General features: G+C 39.5%; 1 protein-coding gene across 1 annotated transcript in view; it reads right to left on the minus strand.

Annotated features, from left to right (window-relative positions):
* Positions 1-19,374, minus strand: part of LOC126252425 (uncharacterized) — a 127,959-nt gene that overhangs the window by 8,721 nt on the left and 99,864 nt on the right. Inside the window, exons 3-4 of the mRNA XM_049953316.1 lie at positions 15,167-15,389; positions 1,292-1,412 (exon numbers count right to left, since the gene is read on the minus strand). Of these exons, the coding sequence (XP_049809273.1) occupies positions 1,292-1,412; positions 15,167-15,389 (344 nt within the window). The remainder of the gene's footprint in view (positions 1-1,291; positions 1,413-15,166; positions 15,390-19,374) is intronic.

A 19,374-nucleotide genomic window follows, 5' to 3' on the forward strand; every position in this document is an offset into this window, starting at 1 on the left:
TCAGACAGGATGCTTAAGTATGTGTCACCTGACAGAGTCATGTCTAGGCATGTCAAGGGTCCCATAGCACTACAACTGTATATGCCCAACACCATTACAGCATCTCCACCAGCTTGAACATTCCCCTGCTGCCACACAGGGCCCATGAATTCATGAGGTTGTCTCCATACCCATACACCTCACATAAAATTTGAAATGAGACTTGTCTGACCAGGCAACATGTTTCCACTTGTCAACAGTCCAATGTCACTGTTGACAGGACTAGGTGAGGCATAAAGCATTGTCATGCAGTCATGAAGGGTACATGAGTGGGCCTTCGGCTCCAAACGTCCGTATCGATGATGTATCATTGAACTGTTGACTGGCTGACACATGTTGATGGCCCAGCGCTGAAATCTGCAACAATTTGCAGAAGGGTTGTACTTCTGTCATGTTTAATTATTTTCTTCAGATGTCATTGGTTACATTCTTGCAGGATCTTTTTCTGGCCACAGTGAAGTCAGAGATTTGATGTTTTCCGGATTCCTGATATTCATGTTACACTCATGAAATGGTCACTTCATCGCCACCTCGGAGATGCTGTGTCCCATCACTCATGTGCTGACTATAACACCACGTTCAAACTCACTTAAATCTTGATAATCTGGGATTGTAGTAGCAGCAACCAATCTAACAACTGCGCCAGACACTTGTTGTCTTATATAGGCATTGCTGACCATAGGACCATGGCAGTAAATTAACTTTTCTTTGCCAAGTCCTATAATATATGCCAAGTGAAATGGTACATTGGAGAACATGTTCACACTCATCAACAGTCCAATGTCAGAGTTAACAGGACAGAAAGCTCTGCTTTTTGGAGGTAAGTTGAAGGTACCAGCCACATATATAGAAGACTGCATTACAAGATTGAAAAAACTGCACTAGTGTGATGAGTTGAGAAAAGTGCAAAAGAATGCTAATGGAGCAGCAAGTATCACTCAGAATCACAATGCAGAAGCCTAAAAACCAACTCTAAGGCAAGAATTTGAATTGTAGTCCTCCCAAACATGAGTGCAATACAGTTCCTTAAAATAAACCAAATAAAAAAGGGTTGAAAACCAATGCTCATTTACATTTACTGGGATTTACCTCGATCACTTAAAACAAATGCCACAATTGTACTTTTAAAAAATTCACACTAATATTCTTCCCTATTATTGCCCAGTCTGAGTATGTGCTTTCTCACTAACAATCTGATCATCAGAAGGAATTTACAAAGGCAGTCAAGCTTGATTTGTGAGACTGTTCTTACCTACAGGTCGCACTATATAGTTGCGAAAATACTGGACCATGAGGTAGCTGTTGCCCACACTGCCTTTGGGAGCATCACCATAGCTGATCACCAGAGGGTACAAGTCAGGCTTCGATGTCACCTACAACAACAGGGCACAGGGAAAACTATAATTAACATGGAAAATACACATAAATATCTAAAAAATATGGAGCTTACAATAATCATAATTATTCTGTATTAGATTAGCCCATAAATTTCAAAGATGTGCTCACATCTTACAAAGGCCATTCCAAGTGACAGTTGTGTATTAGATGTATAATACACAAGATCACAGTACAGATACAGTTTTAAATATTTCTTCAAAGTGTAAGACAAAATGACAACAATCACTAAGTACCAAATTGCATAATTTTGTCCCAAACCTATCAACCACAAAGAATAATTAGCTTCCACAAATTAATGAAAAATTACAAAAATAATGATACAGAAGAAACTTGTATGTTGAGTGTCCTGTAAGTTATGTAGAGTGTAGAACAAATTACATGGTATAAATGATGACTAGTCCAGTATAGTACCAGTAATCTTAATTGAAAGTTAGATTACAGTAAAAGATAAATGTTCAAAATATGGAATTATTATTTCCTGTTTAAGATACTTCTATATGAGACAATCCCTGAGTGATCAAGTGTTACTGCTTTTGCAAATTTAAATCATTTCTACTTGGCCCAGTATAAGGATGTATGCAAGCATAGTGACATGTCTGTGTGGAAAAGGCTCACAAAATACAGAAGAATGATTCTCACCAGGCAAAGACATTGCAATCACACCTTCACAATATTATTGTACCTGAGGGAGAGAACTGTACAGTTATTCTCACTAGCAGAGACAAGTGACAAACTGACATGACCAGCAGGTACACGTGAGGTTTATGACCCAGGTCTGTAAAATGGATTTTTAGTGTAAGATGCTTTTAGAAAAAAACTCTCTTCCAAACAGATGAGGACTGAGAGGATGAAAAACACCTTATATAACAGCTAATTTTAACAAACAATTAGATATCAAAACTGAAAATACAATGCAGTCACTTCTACACAAAATTTCCCTGCTAAAGCATGAGACAATTTGCTCAAGAGCACTGACAGGCTATGATATTGTAATGCCTGCGTTATTCCAAATTATGATGCAATATACCTTCATACATGTGTGCATATGCAAAGGAACAGGCAATGCAGCAACTACTGACATTACAAAATACATGAAATGTATATGAAGTTGTGGATATGGACAACCATCAGCTGTATAATAGAATGATGACAGTAAAAATTTGTGCCAGACCACAACTCGAACCCAGATTTCCCACTTATTGCAAGTGGTCGCCTTACCATTAGGCTATCCAAACATGACTCACAGCCAGACCCAAACTTCCATATGTCATCAGACATGTGTCTAGCCATGAACTGTGCCCAGATAGCCTAATGGAAATGCAGCTGACCACACTAAGCGGGAAACCCGAGTTTGAGTCCTGGTTCAACAAAAATATTCATTGTCATAATTCCATTATATAGCGGCTGGTAGTCCATATTTGCTACTGCAAATAAATTTCATGCACTGATAACATGGCTGTGAGAACACTAATAAACTTGATATGAGATATTGCTGAGTCCAGTATTGGACAACTGCAAGTAGCACCACCTGCCAGCTATTGCAGAACAGCCATGACTGCCTTGCATTATACTCCAATTTACCGAAATGCTGTAGTCACTGTTTACCTATCTGATGATTACATGCACTAATACATATGGGTCAAAGTCTGTTGTGCATGTTCATGTTTTGATGTTGCACCTAATGACAGAAACCCAATTTCACTTCAGATATTTCGGGTGTATACATTTCGCCCATCTTCTGAGTGAGCTGCCAGACTGAAGCTTCTGAAGCTTCAGCACTCGCCTGTGGGGAGGTGGGCTGGCAGTGGCCATGTTGCCACTCTTGACCCATTGATTTTTAAGATCTTTTCGTATTAAAATACACCAATTTATTCAATTAAAATATAGACTATTATAATTATGAAAAGATGATGATGAAGTGACGTACATTCAAATTTTTGATAAGGATGATGTGATATTGGCCCCAGGTGACTGGGATGTGGGAGGAATTGGGGAGGATATCAGATGGAGAATGATAAGGTATGGTTTTGTGGAAATGAGCTGATAGTTTGGGCACAAGTGTTAGGACAAGAGTGTGGTGCCAAGTGGGTGAGATAAAGTTGGATTGGAGCGTTTGTTGGCAATGGAATGGATCAATTAGGTTATGACTGGAAGGAGGATTAGATCTTAGAGATGAGGTCAATGTCTGTGAGGGGAAGTTGATTGAAATTCCATTACTAAAGGAGGCGCATGGAGGTGGTGCTTGTTGATAGGGGAGTGGCAGTAGCCAGAGTTCTCAAGGATGGGGAAGACTGTAGGGTGTTGGGAATCAAGTTTACAGGAGATGTAGAAGAGACATATGTGTTCTAAGTATTGAAGGAGATCGGTAAATTTGGTTAACTGGTATAGAAGACAGGTGGGGAAACATAGAGGACATATAAGGCAAGAAAGGGAGAACAGAGCTCTAGGATTTGGAGGGAGTGGTAAAATTTTGGAGAGGCAGAGCACTTGCCTCCATCCATCCATCCATCTATCCATCCTTACAAATCCAATCACCGCACCACTATAGATGCATCTCCAGGTGCAAATACATCAGAAATGAAACTACGCAAGGAACTATGTGTAAACTGAATCTGTGGTTAGAAGGCTGATCCATTCTGGGATATCCCAAGCACCAATATGAGCTGCATTGCAGTGACGTCTTTCAGCATAAAGGAAAGTGCCAAAATCCAAACTTTGACCAGGATGAAACCGCTATCTCTATTAATTAAATTCTCGGCAAATGAGTTTCGACTGCTTCCTTCACCATCTCGTCCAAGAAAGATGAAGTCGACGCAAGAATTTCGAGACTGCCGTACAGCACAGAAAAAACGACGTCAAAGCAGTGCTCTGCCACAGTCAATTAATTGGGCTGTGAGAGAAGGATGCAGTTTCGATGTTTTGGGCACCTTCTGTGGACTGTATGCAACGTCTGTCCAATATGCACTCTAAGATGTGAAAAAAACGCACTATGGAGAAATTACCTGAATGGGACGCAAATCGGTAGATTTGAAGTACATGTACAGACAAAAGATTAGAGTTTCAGTAAAACTAGATAATTTATTCAAGAGAAAGAGCTTCACTAACTCAGCAAGTCAATGAATCGAAAGTCCACATATGGCCCCTTTGCAAGCAGTTATTTGGCTTGGCACTGATAGATGGAGTTGTTAGATGTTCTCCTGATGAACATCGTGCCATATTATGTCCAATTGGTGCGTTAGATCGATCAAAATCCCAGGCTGGTTGGAGAGCCCTGCCCATAATACTCGAAAGATTCTCGATTGGGGAGAGATCTGGCGACCTTGCTGGTCAACGTAGGGTTTGGCAAGCACTAAGGCAACCAATAGAAACTCTCGCCGTGTGTGGGCGGGTATTATCTTGCTGAAATGTAAGCCTTGGATGGCTCCCATGAAGGGCAACAAAACAACATGTGTAGCCTATTATCTCCGATTTACTGCTGTGCTTTAAGGGTGCTGGGGATGGCATTCAAAGTGGTCCTGCCATGAAATGAAACGCCACCTCAGACCATTGCTCATAATTGTCAGCCTGTATGGTGGGCTACAGTCAGGTTGGTACCCCACTGCTGTTCAGGGCGTCTCCAAACACATCTTCGCTGGTCATCAGGGCTGGAATCTCATTGAGTGGAGTAGAGTTGTGTTCAGTGATGAGTCTCGCTTCGAACTGAGCCCCGACTACCAGAAAAGACGTATGTGGAGACACCCTAAAATGCGGTGGGATACTAACCTGACTGTCACCCACCATACAGCCCAACAACCAGAAGCGATCGTCTGGGATGACATTTCATTTCATAGCAGAACCCCTTTGGTTGTCATCCATAGCTTTCTCACAGCACAGCATTATGCTGACGATATTATACATCCCATTTTGTTGCCCTTCATGGTATGCTATCCTGAGCTTATATTTCAACAAGAGTCCAGTATTGGACAACTGCAAGTAGCACCACCTGCCAGCTATTGCAGAACAGCCATGACTGCCTTGCATTATACTTCAATTTACCGAAATGCTGTAGTCACTGTTTACCTATCTGATGATTACATGCTCACAGCAATAGTTTTAACTGCTTATCTTCGTTCTTGTCAAATCATGTCTTGACTAGCAAGGTAGCCAGATCTCTCCCTGGCTGAAAACAATTGGAAGGAGGTGGAGATTAGCGTTTAACGTCCCATCGACAATGATGTCATTAGAGACGGAACGATTGGAGCATTATAGGCTGGGCCCTACAGCCAACTTGCGATTTTGACGATCTAACGCCCAAAGTGGACCGCAGCACATCCAGCAACTCTACTAGTCAATGCCAAGCCGAATAACTGCTTGCATAGGGGCCATGGACCAATGCATCACTACCTTGCTCAGTTAGTGAAGCTCTTTATCTTGATTAAATCATCCTTGTTTTCTGAAATTGTAATCATTTGTTTGTCTGTACATGTACGTCACAACTACCGATTTCTGTGCTATTCTTTAATGGTGCGTCATGTCTTTTTCTTTTTTTTTAAGCTGTATGAAAGACCACATTTACAGAGAATCCTGTAGGAGCATTAAATCGCTCTCGAAGGAACCCAAAAGTACTACTGTCTTCGTCGGAAGTTCAAAAATCAATTAAGCTTTGTGCTTGGCGAGGACCTGGCCTATTTTAGACGACGGACTTCCTACATAAGTAAGGAAAGACATGGATTTAAATTTTTAATGTTACCCTACTTATTCCCGAAGATCGCCATATGTTTTAACCGAGGCACCTTTAGTTAGGTGCTGACATCAGAATATTTATTTATTTTGGAGGAGGGGAGGCGGCAAGAATCATTACATGAAGTATGACATCTGTCGATAACTTTGCATCTGTTTACTTGTGGCCATGGTTTTACTAGCGTTTTGAATGCTCCCAACCAGCCAAGCTGTGCGTAAACGCGATAGCAGTGCCACCAAATTATGCCTGAAGTAATTTGTGTCCCATGAAGTAAGTCAGCAGTTGTACAAGACAAATAAATAAATCTGAGGAATACCTTATTTCTAGAGGCAAGTTCTCCTCCCCAGTTGACTGCTACATAAGAACTCTTTGCACATGTCACCAACATCAAGTTTCATCGATTCATCTCCATAGGCACTGGAAAAAAAATGACGTTTAGACAGTCCTGCCCTATTACAGGCCGAACATACGTTTCCACCCTTCACAGACAAGAAAAGGGTCACTCTGTAGTAAAGGACATTACAGGCGTCATCAGCGCTATTTGTATGAATGTCCCTAGTTCTGGCAGTAAGTCAAGTAGGTGTTTTTCCTTTTTTCCTTTAATATTTCATTATTTTAACCATTGAACCAATGTTAGTAGAATGACTTCTTGGGGTAATTTTATGAAACATACTTCGTTGGAGTAGCAAGTGTTCCTTGACTGTATCTGATTCATAGAAAGATAAAATATAGCTCAGTGTTTGTCATCACGAAGAAGAAATTTGTTGCAACCCTTGTTCACTCAAGTACGAGCAGCCCTTAGCGGCTCGCCATCTTATTTACAACTATTCATGACGTCGCCTTTCCGGCTTAGATTTTTTTTAAATGTGACTTGTAAGTACTGTATCTCTTTCCAGTCAGTATAAACTTTAATTTTATTAATGTATTATATACCTAATATGTTTTAGAACAGTTAGTTTAATTCTGAAGACGACGCTCGTAGTAGCGTCGAAACCTGGTCAATTTTGACTTAATATTTGTGACCGACGGCTTATTTGTTCTAATATAGAAATTTTTCAGTTTGGTTTACAAACATGAATAATTGAATGCTATGTGATTCCGAAAAGCTGATAGGTAAGACCATTGTTCCGTGATAAAATCTTCTATGTTTATCACCCATTTCAGTGAATGTATTTACAGATGAATTGTTGGAATCGTTGTGCTGCTTAAGGACTTTTCTTTTACAGGATAATTTTGTGTAATCAATATCCATATCTTTATATTTTGAAGTTGTTTCAGCCCAGAATGATTCAAAATTGTTTCTCATAAATGTAATCAATATCACAAAGGTGGAAATCTCTTACTGGCCTCCTTTAGGGAATTCTTCCGTAGTGCTATGTTTTCCATAACCTGTCTAGGTGACCAAATAGTTTTACAAAAACTGATAACATGAAAGAGAAGGCAAGAGGCTGCATATTAATAAAAAAGGTCATTTGTTTTGGCCCCAGTGTCTCAATTCTCATTTTTTTGAAACATTTACAAAAATTTCTTTTGAAGTTCTCTCCACAGCTGTACAAAACTGAATGTGTTACCAAGTACCTCACGGCCACACTTGTAGGAGAGAGTGGTTTGGAATTTGTAGAGGTATCAGTGTTCAAAGTAAACAGAGATGTAATATTTTCGGTGAATCTCTGACATAATGTGTCCCAGCTAGCACTCAAGCTTATTTCAAGGTGGATATTGAGTTTAGGTTCAGTTGAAAATTCAAGATTGAAAAATCAACCTGTTACACAGTTTACATAAAGCTGTAAACATTTAGCTTGAATTAAAATAATTTTCCCAAGCTTGAAATAAACTGTAATTTCCCTGGAATACTGTACAGCAGATGCGCGCGCAGCATAGCTTCCATAGACGCCCACAGGAAGCGCCACAAGCGTTTATAAGCCTTGCACTGACTTTGCTAGTTTTACGGCCATTTTACCTTTGTGACGCGCGTTAATGATTGTTGACTGTTGTGGAGTTTGTTTTCTACTGGAAAATAGTTCAGTAAGTGTGTGGCGTCTCCTGCCTTACTGCTACACCGGGTCTGAAGAGGATATTAGTGTATTACAGGTACGTTGGTGCATTTTTCTCTAGTGGTACGCTAATATTAGAAATGTTAAATATTATTATGTAACGTAAAGAAATATCATATTCTTTTACATAGAAAAATTGAGCCTGGATGAAAGTGAAATGGATTACCAGCTAAGAATACATATTACAAGTTGTTCAGCAAAAAGAGGTCATTTTAAGCTAGCTCTCTAGTACATGGCACCAATAAATTAAAACTTAATGTTATTTTACCTTTTTAAAATTTCGCCTTTTTTTGTTCTTTTACATTTCAGTTCCACTGAACTGGTAATTTCTTAAATTCATTTCGATTTCATCTTTTATTTCATTTTGATTCAGGTTTACTCACCAAAAAATAATTATGGATAGAATAAAAGTCTACATTTTTCTAAACAGTAGTTTCTTTATAATTCATATTAAATGGCCCTCAAACTGTTAGAAATAGTGATGTGTGGCTTCTTCATGAAGTCATCGCAAAATTACCCAAATGTCATCTTTACTTTAAAAATTTCAAGCAAAACGTTATTTCAAATTACTTTTAAACTCTTTGGAATGAAGTCACCAGAAGCAGCTGCTTACTCAGTGACATTTATACTAGTTAATGATTCTTACTACATCAGTGAGTTTGAAGTTATTTTGCTAATCTGGGGCATAAATTATATTTAGGTTGATCAGTTTCAACTTTTTACATTTTTTTATGTTTAGGTAAGGCTAACATTTTCTTTTACCTGTTACAGGATCATTATACCAGCAGAAGTCAGCGATATTTGATCCTGCTCTGGTCTGTGTGCTGGGGCCGGAGGGGCTTCAGAATAATTAAATTTTAAATTAAAACAATTTTAAACACTTTGAAAATAGAAAAATTTAAACATACATGTCTTGATAATTTTTTTCTCACACTATTTCCATTGTTTGTTTGTTGTGGTCTTCAGTCCTGAGACTGGTTTGATGCAGCTCTCCATGCTACTCTATCCTGTGCAAGCTTCTTCATCTCCCAGTACCTACTGCAACCTCCATCCTTCTGAATCTGCTTAGTGTATTGATCTCTTGGTCTCTCTCTACGATTTTTACCCTCCACACTGCCCTCCAATGCTAAATTTGTGATCCCTTGATACCTCAAAACATGTCCTACCAACCGATCCCTTCTTCTAGTCAAGTTGTGCCACAAACTTCTCTTCTCCCCAATCCTACTCAATACCTCCTCATTAGTTACGTGATCTACCCAGCTTATCTTCAGCATTCTTCTGTAGCACCACATTTCGAAAGCATCTATTCTCTTCTTGTCCAAACTGGTTATCGTCCATGTTTCACTTCCATACATGGCTACACTCCATACAAATACTTTCAGAAACGACTTCCTGACACTTAAATCTATACTAGATGTTAACAAATTTCTCTTCTTCAGAAACGATTTCCTTGCCATTGCCAGTCTACATTTTATATCCTCTCTACTTCGACCATCATCAGTTATTTTACTCCCTAAATAGCAAAACTCCTTTACTACTTTAAGTGTCTCATTTCCTAATCTAATCCCCTCAGCATCACCCGATTTAATTTGACTACATTCCATTATCCTCGTTTTGCTTTTGTTGATGTTCATCTTATATCCCCCTTTCAAGACACTGTCCGTTCCGTTCAACTGCACTTCCAAGTCCTTTGCTGTCTCTGGCAGAATTACAATGTCAACGGCGAACCTCAAAGTTTTTACTTCTTCTCCATGAATTTTAACACCTACTCCGAATTTTTCTTTTGTTTCCTTTACTGCTTGCTCAATATACAGATTGAATAACATCGGGGAGAGGCTACAACCCTGTCTCACTCCTTTCCCAACCACTGCTTCCCTTTCATGCCCCTCGACTCTTATAACTGCCACCTGGTTTCTGTACAAATTGTAAATAGCCTTTCGCTCCTTGTATTTTACCCCTGCCAACTTCAGAATTTGAAAGAGAGTATTCCAGTTAACGTTGTCAAAAGCTTTCTCTAAGTCTACAAATGCTAGAAACGTAGGTTTGCCTTTTCTTAATCTTTCTTCTAAGATAAGTCATAAGGTTAGTATTGCCTCACGTGTTCCAACATTTCTACGGAATCCAAACTGATCTTCCCCGAGGTCCGCTTCTATCAGATTTTCCATTCGTCTGTAAAGAATTCGCGTTAGTATTTTGCAGCTGTGACTTATTAAACTGATAGTTTGTAATTTTCACATCTGTCAACACCTGCTTTCTTTGGGATTGGAATTATTATATTCTTCTTGAAGTCTGAGGGTATTTCGCCTGTCTCATACACCTTGCTCACCAGATGGTAGAGTTTTGTCATGACTGGCTCTCCCAAGGCCATCAGTAGTTCTAATGGAATGTTGTCTACTCCCGGGGCCTTGTTTCGACTCAGGTCTTTGAGTGCTCTGTCAAACTCTTCACGCAGTATCTTATCTCCCATTTCATCTACATCCTCTTCCATTTCCATAATATTGTCCTCAAGTACATCGCCCTTGTATAAACCCTCTATATACTCCTTCCACCTTTCTGCCTTCCCTTCTTTGCTTAGAAGTGGGTTGCCATCTGAGCTCTTGATATTCATACAAGTGGTTCTCTTCTCTCCAAAGGTCTCTTTAATTTTCCTGTAGGCAGTATCTATCTTACCCCTAGTGAGACAAGCCTCTACATCCTTACATTTGTCCTCTAGCCATCCCTGCTTAGCCATTTTGCACTTCCTGTCGATCTCATTTTTGAGACGTTTGTATTCCTTTTTGCCTGCTTCATTTACTGCAGTTTTATATTTTCTCCTTTCATCAATTAAATTCAATATTTCTTTTGTTACCCAAGGATTTCTATTAGCCCTCGTCTTTTTACCTACTAGATCCTCTGCTGCCTTCACTCCTTCATCCCTCAGAGCTACCCATTCTTCTTCTACTGTATTTCTTTCCCCCATTCCTGTAAATTGTTCCCTTATGCTCTCCCTGAAACTCTCTACAACCTCTGGTTCTTTCAGTTTATCCAGGTCCCATCTCCTTAAATTCCCACCTTTTTGCAGTTTCTTCAGTTTCAATCTGCAGTTCATAACCAATAGATTGTGGTCAGAATCCACATCTGCCCCTGGAAATGTCTTACAATTTAAAACCTGGTTCCTAAATCTCTGTCTTACCATTATATAATCTATCTGATACCTTTTTGTATCTCCAGGATTCTTCCAGGTATACAACCTTCTTTTATGATTCTTGAACCAAGTGTTAGCTATGATTAAGTTATGCTGTGTGCAAAATTCCACAAGGCGGCTTCCTCTTTCATTTCTTCCCCCCAATCCATATTCACCTACTATGTTTCCTTCTCTCCCTTTTCCTACTGACGAATTCCAGTCACCCATGGCTATTAAATTTTCGTCTCTCTTCACTACCTTAATAATTTCTTTTATCTCGTCATACATTTCATCAATTTCTTCATCATCTGCAGAGCTAGTTGGCATATAAACTTGTACCACTGTAGAAGGCATGGGCTTTGTGTCTATCTTGGCCACAATAATGCGTTCACTATGCTGTTTGTAGTAGCTAACCCGCACTCCTATTTTTTTATTCATTATTAAACCTACTCCTGCATTACCCCTATTTGATTTTGTATTTATAACCCTGTAATCACCTGACCAAAAGTCTTGTTCCTCCTGCCACCGAACTTCACTAATTCCCACTATATCTAACTTTAACCTATCCATTTCCCTTTTTAAATTTTCTAACCTACCTGCCCGATTAAGGGATCTGACATTCCACGCTCCGATCCGTAGAATGCCAGTTTTCTTTCTCCTGATAACGACGTCCTCTTGAGTAGTCCCCGACCGGAGATCCGAATGGGGGACTATTTTACCTCCAGAATATTTTACCCAAGAGGACGCCATCATCATTTAACCATACAGTAAAGCTGCATGCCCTCGGGAAAAATTACGGCTGTAGTTTCCCATTGCTTTCAGCCGTTCGCAGTACCAGCACAGCAAGGCCGTTTTGGTTAATGTTACAAGGCCAGATCAGTCAATCATCCAGACTGTTGCCCTTGCAACTACTGAAAAGGCTGCTGCCCCTCTTCAGGAACCACATGTTTGTCTGGCCTCTCAACAGATACCCCTCCGTTGTGGTTGCACCTACGGTACGGCCATCTGTATCTCTGAGGCACGCAAGCCTCCCCACCAACGGCAAGGTCCCTGGTTCATGGGGGAAGATCCATTCTGATATTTATTTAATTATTTAGGTTCAATAAATTCAGATTAATAATTATGTAGCTTAAAACAAGCTGTAAATACCAGGCTGTATTCCACATGTGTAGATACAGCTGGAGCCAAACTTGATAAGTCAAGCTTGAAATATAGCTTGAACTCTGCCAACTTTGATGTTTGTTTCAAGCTTGAATCCAACTAACAGGCCTGAATATTCCAGCTTTGATCAAGCTTATATACTTGAACTTTACATTTGGAAACAAGTTTGAAACTGGCTTACTGTGCTATCTGGGGTGATATCCTTCATAACATTCAACGCATTTCGAGATTACAGGATTCTTTTTGCAGGGTATTGTAGTGTTAGGTTCAGAGAGTTGGCAGGGCAGTGCATTCAATGCATTTCGAGATCCCAGGTTCCCTTTCGCAGATTCTTGTAGTGTTAGGTTAAAAGAGTTTGCTGGGCAGTGCACAAATACAGCTGGACACAGTTACATAATCCGATCATGTTAGCTGAACCATAAATGCACTGACCTCTATAACTGGATGCAAGCAGATCAAACGGTCTTAAAACAATGATAATCATATGAAACAGAGCCTTAGCAGTGGTACTTTACGTGGAGTACAGCCCTAAAAACATTCTTCTACCTCCAACAAAGCGTCAACAAATGTTACACAGACACTAAGTCGCACTTTGGTGGCTATGTTGTTTCATCTGCTATGATTGCAACATAGTTTACACTTTTTATGTCACCGAATAACTTTCTAAGAAGGGTATTACCGGTACTTAAAGTAGCCAAAAATTCACTTTGTATATTACGGGACGTCCATTTATAAGTTTAGTGCTGTAACCACATGAAAAGTTGCTGGCTGATTATCGTCACATCGAAGGCAGATTCAGATTCAGATTCTTTATTAGTCATTCAGCATTGTTACATGCAATAGACTTCGGCAGTTCACTTATCCTATTAATTTTACAAAATAAATTTTTACATATTTAAGTTGATATTGGGCATTTCTAAAAATTCTTCTAATGAATAGAATGGATTAGTTAACAAGAAGTTATGAACATCATCTTTAAATAATTTGTCAGGCTTGATTGACCCATTTTTAGACAATTTGTTATATATTTTAATTGCCATATACTTATGACTATTGTTAGTTTTAGCTATTCTATTTTGTGGCAACAGCAGAGAAGTACACGTTCTTGTATAGTTACTTGTTTCACCAGTATGTCATCATACTGCAAGCCCCATCACTGCTAATTAATGAAGGAAACAACTGATTTTTAGTAAGCAAGTTCGATTTTCTTTCATTTGTGTTAGTTTTTCTTTTTTTATCTCGCTAAATACAAGGGTTGATACTGTATCCACAAAGTTGACGCTCGGCGCGGTGGCTGCTGGGAGCGACCGTAAAGGCATTTTCCATATACAGCCGCTCCCATCAGACACCGCACCGAGTGTCAACTTACATTGCGCTCATAATAACTGTACTTTTTAAACGATGTTTTTATTACTGCCACACTTTCATCAATACATCTTCCGTTTTTCCACGCATCTGTATCTTAATAGGTGGGAAAACAATGTTGTCAGCCAGAAAACTTTCACCTTGCTGTCTCATACAAATGTACTTTCTCTAATACGCTGCCGTATAACCTTCTGTCAGAGCCTACGGGGTAGCATTCCTCTCACGCTAGGTGAGGAGAACCCTACGTCATAGCGACGTAGCACTACGTCATCGTGACGTAAATAACCTAAATCGACTACATGAGTGCGTATATCGATCTTTGCGGTTTTACCGATAACGTCAAAGCTAAATGTAAATACATGTGTACAAACGAAGTGACAGGAGTCATCTGTTACGCTCATCCCAGTTGAATTAATTATTAAACTGTAATCCCAACAATTTGGGATGGTATTATGTGTTTCAGGAACATAATGAATGTCTGAACGAAGGAACCATAACGAAAGTTAAAAAAAAAGCTTTTAGCCCTTTTTTTTAATCCGATGAAGCGTGCATAAATCGTGTGGATAGAAACGTGAAATAATTAATTACTAAGCTGCAATCCAAAGAATGTGGGATGTTACTGTGTGTTTCATGAACATAACGAATATCTGAATGAAGGAATCATAACCATAACGAAAGTGTCTTGTTATTTTTCTAGCCTGAAATGAATGCTACCCCATTTTTTTTTTTAAATTCGATGAATCGTGTCTAAATCCTGTGGATAGAAACATGAAATAATTATTAAGCTGCAATCCAAAGAATGTGGGATGTTATTGTGTGTGTCATGAACATTACGAATATCTGAAAGAAGAAATCAAAACTATAACGAAAGTGTCTAGGCATTTTTAGTCCGATTAATCGTGCATAAAACATGTGGATAAAAACGTGAAATAGGGAGAAATTAAAGTGTTTTTATAAAAGCCAATGCATTGTACATAATTCATGTGGGCAGAAACGTTAAACTGAGAAACTGAAGTTTGAAGTAATTCCGAATGTTGCTGGAAATATTAAACCATCTAGTTCCATTTAATTTTGCCTTCATCTTGTAAATCAACTAAGAACAAAGAACAGTGCAGATTCAAGACGCACACAACAGTCGATGTATACAGAAGGCACACAACAGTCGATAGGACAACTCGTGAAACTCATGATGACGCGTACCTACGTCACGTTGACGTAGGGCTCTCCTCACCTAGCGTGAAACGAATGCTACCCAGAGCTACGCACCTCAGTGTACGGAGGTGGCGCGCGGTGCAGCGAGGAGCAGCGGCTGTAGTGTGGTGGGGGGCAGCAGGAGCCGGCCGAGCTGCGCAGGGAGCCGCTAGGGGCACCCGCGTCGCTAGCCGCCGCGTCGTCGTCCTGCGGCGCGCAGCCGCAGCAGCAGCTGCGCCCTCGCCGCCACAGCCCGCAGCCGCCTGCGCACGACGCCACCAGGAGCAGCAGCAGCAGCCTGCAACGGCAGGCACAGAACATCATTACGGCTGTCGGAGGATCTAGGGCTGCTCACGTGGCAGGTGCTGAGTAGTGTGCGTTCTTAATTTATTTGTGATACCGTGTGGTTACAATTGAAATGCAGCTACTCACGGAGTTCAAGTGTCGGCTGTATTTATCGTATGGTAGTGGTAGACATTCTAATGTTTTAATGTGGATGGAACCGTTTTGCACTGGAAAAAATATTAGTTCTAATTTTGTCCACCAGGTGCAAGTCTGGGGCTGTAGAGCACTTCACTAGCATCTCTGGTGCTCATATTGAACACATAGTGTAAGCAGCAGTTAATAATCTCACTTGTTGACCTTTCCTGACCTCATCCTGTTCCTAATTCATTACATACGGAAACCTCTATACGTCTTTATTGCATTCACAGCGCCAGATTTGCACCTGGGAGCCAAAATTGGAATTAATTTTTTTCCAGCATAAATCGGTTCCACATTAACGCATTAGAATATCCACCAATAGCTACAAATACAATCTTGTCAGCCTGTGAACTTTCACCAGCTCTTGTATACAACGTCCTTTCTCGATTATGTTGCTGTATAACCTTCGGTCAGATCTTCACACCTCTATGTATGGAGGGGGTGTGTAGTGCAGTGAGTAGCAGTGGCTGTAGATAATTACAGCCCACACTGAACCTCTATAAGTATCTGCACTCAATTATAGCAACCCAGTATAAACACAGAAACTGACAACAGTGAATGGAAAGCTACACATTTCTAAAGCTTTGATTGTAGTGGTATTAAGTTAATAGACGACTTGAACACCAGGAAGGAAAGAGCTGATGGAACAGGAAGCAGAATGTTTACCAAGATTTTAAAATTATATGGCTCTTGCTAATAACCTCGATAAATCGAACTAGAAGTCCGATCCCTTAAAAAGTCTTCGATAAATCGAAGAAATCCCATGTGTCTTGCTGCATTCGATTTATCGAGAGATAAATCACCTCCAAATACTCTATAATTGGAAGCCAAAGGCTATTCAACACTCAAGAAATTTTACTGGTAAGATTTAGGCGTTGACGGAAATTACATACCAAAAATTATATACCAACTAAAAATTGTTCGTTTCAGCTGATCAATACAATGCAGAAAGTTTATAATAAATGGAAACATGTGGATATGGAAGGTAGTTTACTGAAACATCGGAATGGTGAAATTGGATGTAATAAAGCATGTAGAAGATATAATTTACCAAAGTCTACATTACATCATCGTTTGAAGAGTTTAGATAGAACATCAAAATTTGGAAAAACTAATGATTTGACAGAAGAGATGGGAGATGAAACAGCACAGCATATAATTAATTTAGAATTCAGTTTCTTCAGAATAACTATTATCGAATTAAGTAACTTGCCTACTAACCTGCATCCCTTCAATAAAGAACATATTTATAAAGGATAATCCCACTTTGTCCTTGTCATTTCCCGAAGTAATATTGATGGCATGAAGGAAGGGGCCTAACAAAGAGCATGTTAATGAGCTGTTTGATAAATCTGAGAAAATATTAACATGTTAACTGCCGATCAAAAAAATATAACTTAGATGAAACCGCATTATCCACAATTCACAAACCATCTAAAGTAATCGCTCGAAAAGGTAAACACCACGTGGGTGCAATCACAAGTGGAGGAGAGGGTCTTACGTGTACGTGCAATTAATGCAGCATGTGAGTTCATACCTCTGATTTTAATATTTAAGCACAGCAGAATGAATGATGTCTTAAAAAGGGCAGCTCCATGAAACACAGGGGATTTTCTCCGTCTGGGGACCGGGTGTTTGTATTGTCCTCATCAAAAATGTTCAAATGTGTGCGAATTCCTAAGGGACCAAACTGCAGAGGTCATCCGTCTCTAGACTTACACACTACTTAAACTAACCTATGCTAAGAACGACACACACACATGCCCGAGGGAGGACTCGAACTTCCGGCGGTAGGGGCCGAGCAATCCGTGCATGACGCCTCAAACCACACGGCCACCCCGCGCGGCTTCCTCATCATTTCATCATCATTCAGGGAACTGGCGAAACTGTAAAGTGAAAAGATTGGGAATTTGGACAGGCACTGATAACCACGCCGTTGAGGGCTCCAGAAATCAAATCATCATGATCATCATCACCCATCAAACACAGCATCTGGATGCTTGAATAAGGGTTGGAGAACATCAGAACTGTAGGTGGCATGGCCAGAACATTTCATAAAGTGTGCAAAATTCGGAAAAATGGACCAGAAAAAAATTTGTTTTTAGTGGATGGATACAGCACACATATCCATCATTTAGAGGGAATTCAGCTGGTTCGTGAGTATGATATAATCATGCAGTCATTTCCTACTCACACAACTCATCGTCTACAGTCACTGGACAGATTGTTCTTTAAAACACTAAAAACGTTCTCGTCCTAGCAGTGTCATAAAAGAAGCTAACATTCAGAATGAGATTTTCACCCTGCGGCGGAGTGTGCGCTGATATGAAACTTCCTGGCAGATCAGGCTAGCATTGGCGATAATGCATACGTCAGTTCAGTTTGTACGGACATAGCACTGAACGTTTTTAAGGCAAATGGCTTGTGGCTATGTGATAGAAACGTCGTCAAGCAAGAGGGCTTTGTAGATACTGTACGTATTGTTGATCAGTCAGACCAAGAATCGGCTGATGGAACTGAAGCAACAATGTGAAAATCTGTAAGGCCGCCGAACATTGCAACAGCGCTCAATGATTAGTGTGAATCTTCTGCAATGTCTCAAGAATGTGGACCCGAATACGATATTGCAGCAGTTACCGAAATTAACAGCCTACAAATAAAGTGTTACTTGAACGTTTTATCTCCATCCTGTATATAACAACAGTTATAGATAAGAAATACGAAACGGCTTAAACCAAAAATGGAATTAACATCAAGTCCTTACAGAAAGGAAATAGAAGCCAAAGAAATGGCAAACAGAATTAAAAAAAAAACTGTTTACAAACTTATAAAAAAAGACAGATAAATGAAAACTTCAAGAATAAAAAAGTAAAGGACAGAGTGAATCGGTTATCTCAACTGTGTAAGGAAGCTCGAGAAGAAGACATGATTCAGCGTATGAAAATATTGGGTACATGACCTTTGCATTGGTGTGTAAAGTAAAATTAAGAAATATTTCTGTAATATCTGTGTTCAAATCAACAGATTTTCGATATTCCAATTTAAGCGATTTAATTTTTTAAGCATTTATATTTTGTTTCCTATGTGTAATTACAGTATGTGTAGCTATGGAAATAAGATTATGTTTATAGTTCGTAATTTGATATTGTGATGTTTTGCTTCATTATTGAATGGATTTATTATCGTATCCTAAATACTAATTAGGCTACAGAAGGTATGAATTAGGAGGCCAGTTGGTTTAATCGTATCAAAGATACAGATTAAAAGAAATGGAATACTCAATCTGAGGAAACTATTTTTGTATTTGTTTGGAAGCTGGTTGGTAGCTTAAGTAAATAAAGATTCAATGATTGCAAAACAAGTTGTGGTGTTGAAACTATTTTTCAAAATACAGAAATTCTCCCTTAAGGAGTAAAACTTGAGCAACCTTGCCCTGTGGTGTTAGCCTTGGCGTTGAAATGTTGGTCATTAGTTGTAGGTGGCTCACTAACTGAAAAAAAAAGACATAACATAGTTTCCAGGAAGACTTACGGAGATAGTGGGAGCTGTGATCTCAAAGATTGTTTGGCATAGAAAAATGAACTGGGAAGACCGCAACAAATCACTATCCTGGTAACACGTCGATTACTCATGAAAAGAGTCTTTTTTCAAGTGTCTCCCTACCTTTCGGTTTTGAGTACGAAATTTTTAAAGAGGGAAACGTAAGGAAAAAGGAATAACGCTATTGCTTCCAATAAACATGGACTGGAGTCAGAAACTGAAACCTCTTATGACAGCAAAAGCTGCTAATGCTAGTTGTT

This window comes from Schistocerca nitens, chromosome 4, assembly GCF_023898315.1.
Source record: "Schistocerca nitens isolate TAMUIC-IGC-003100 chromosome 4, iqSchNite1.1, whole genome shotgun sequence".
In the NCBI taxonomy this organism is placed as follows: Eukaryota; Metazoa; Arthropoda; class Insecta; order Orthoptera; family Acrididae; genus Schistocerca; species Schistocerca nitens.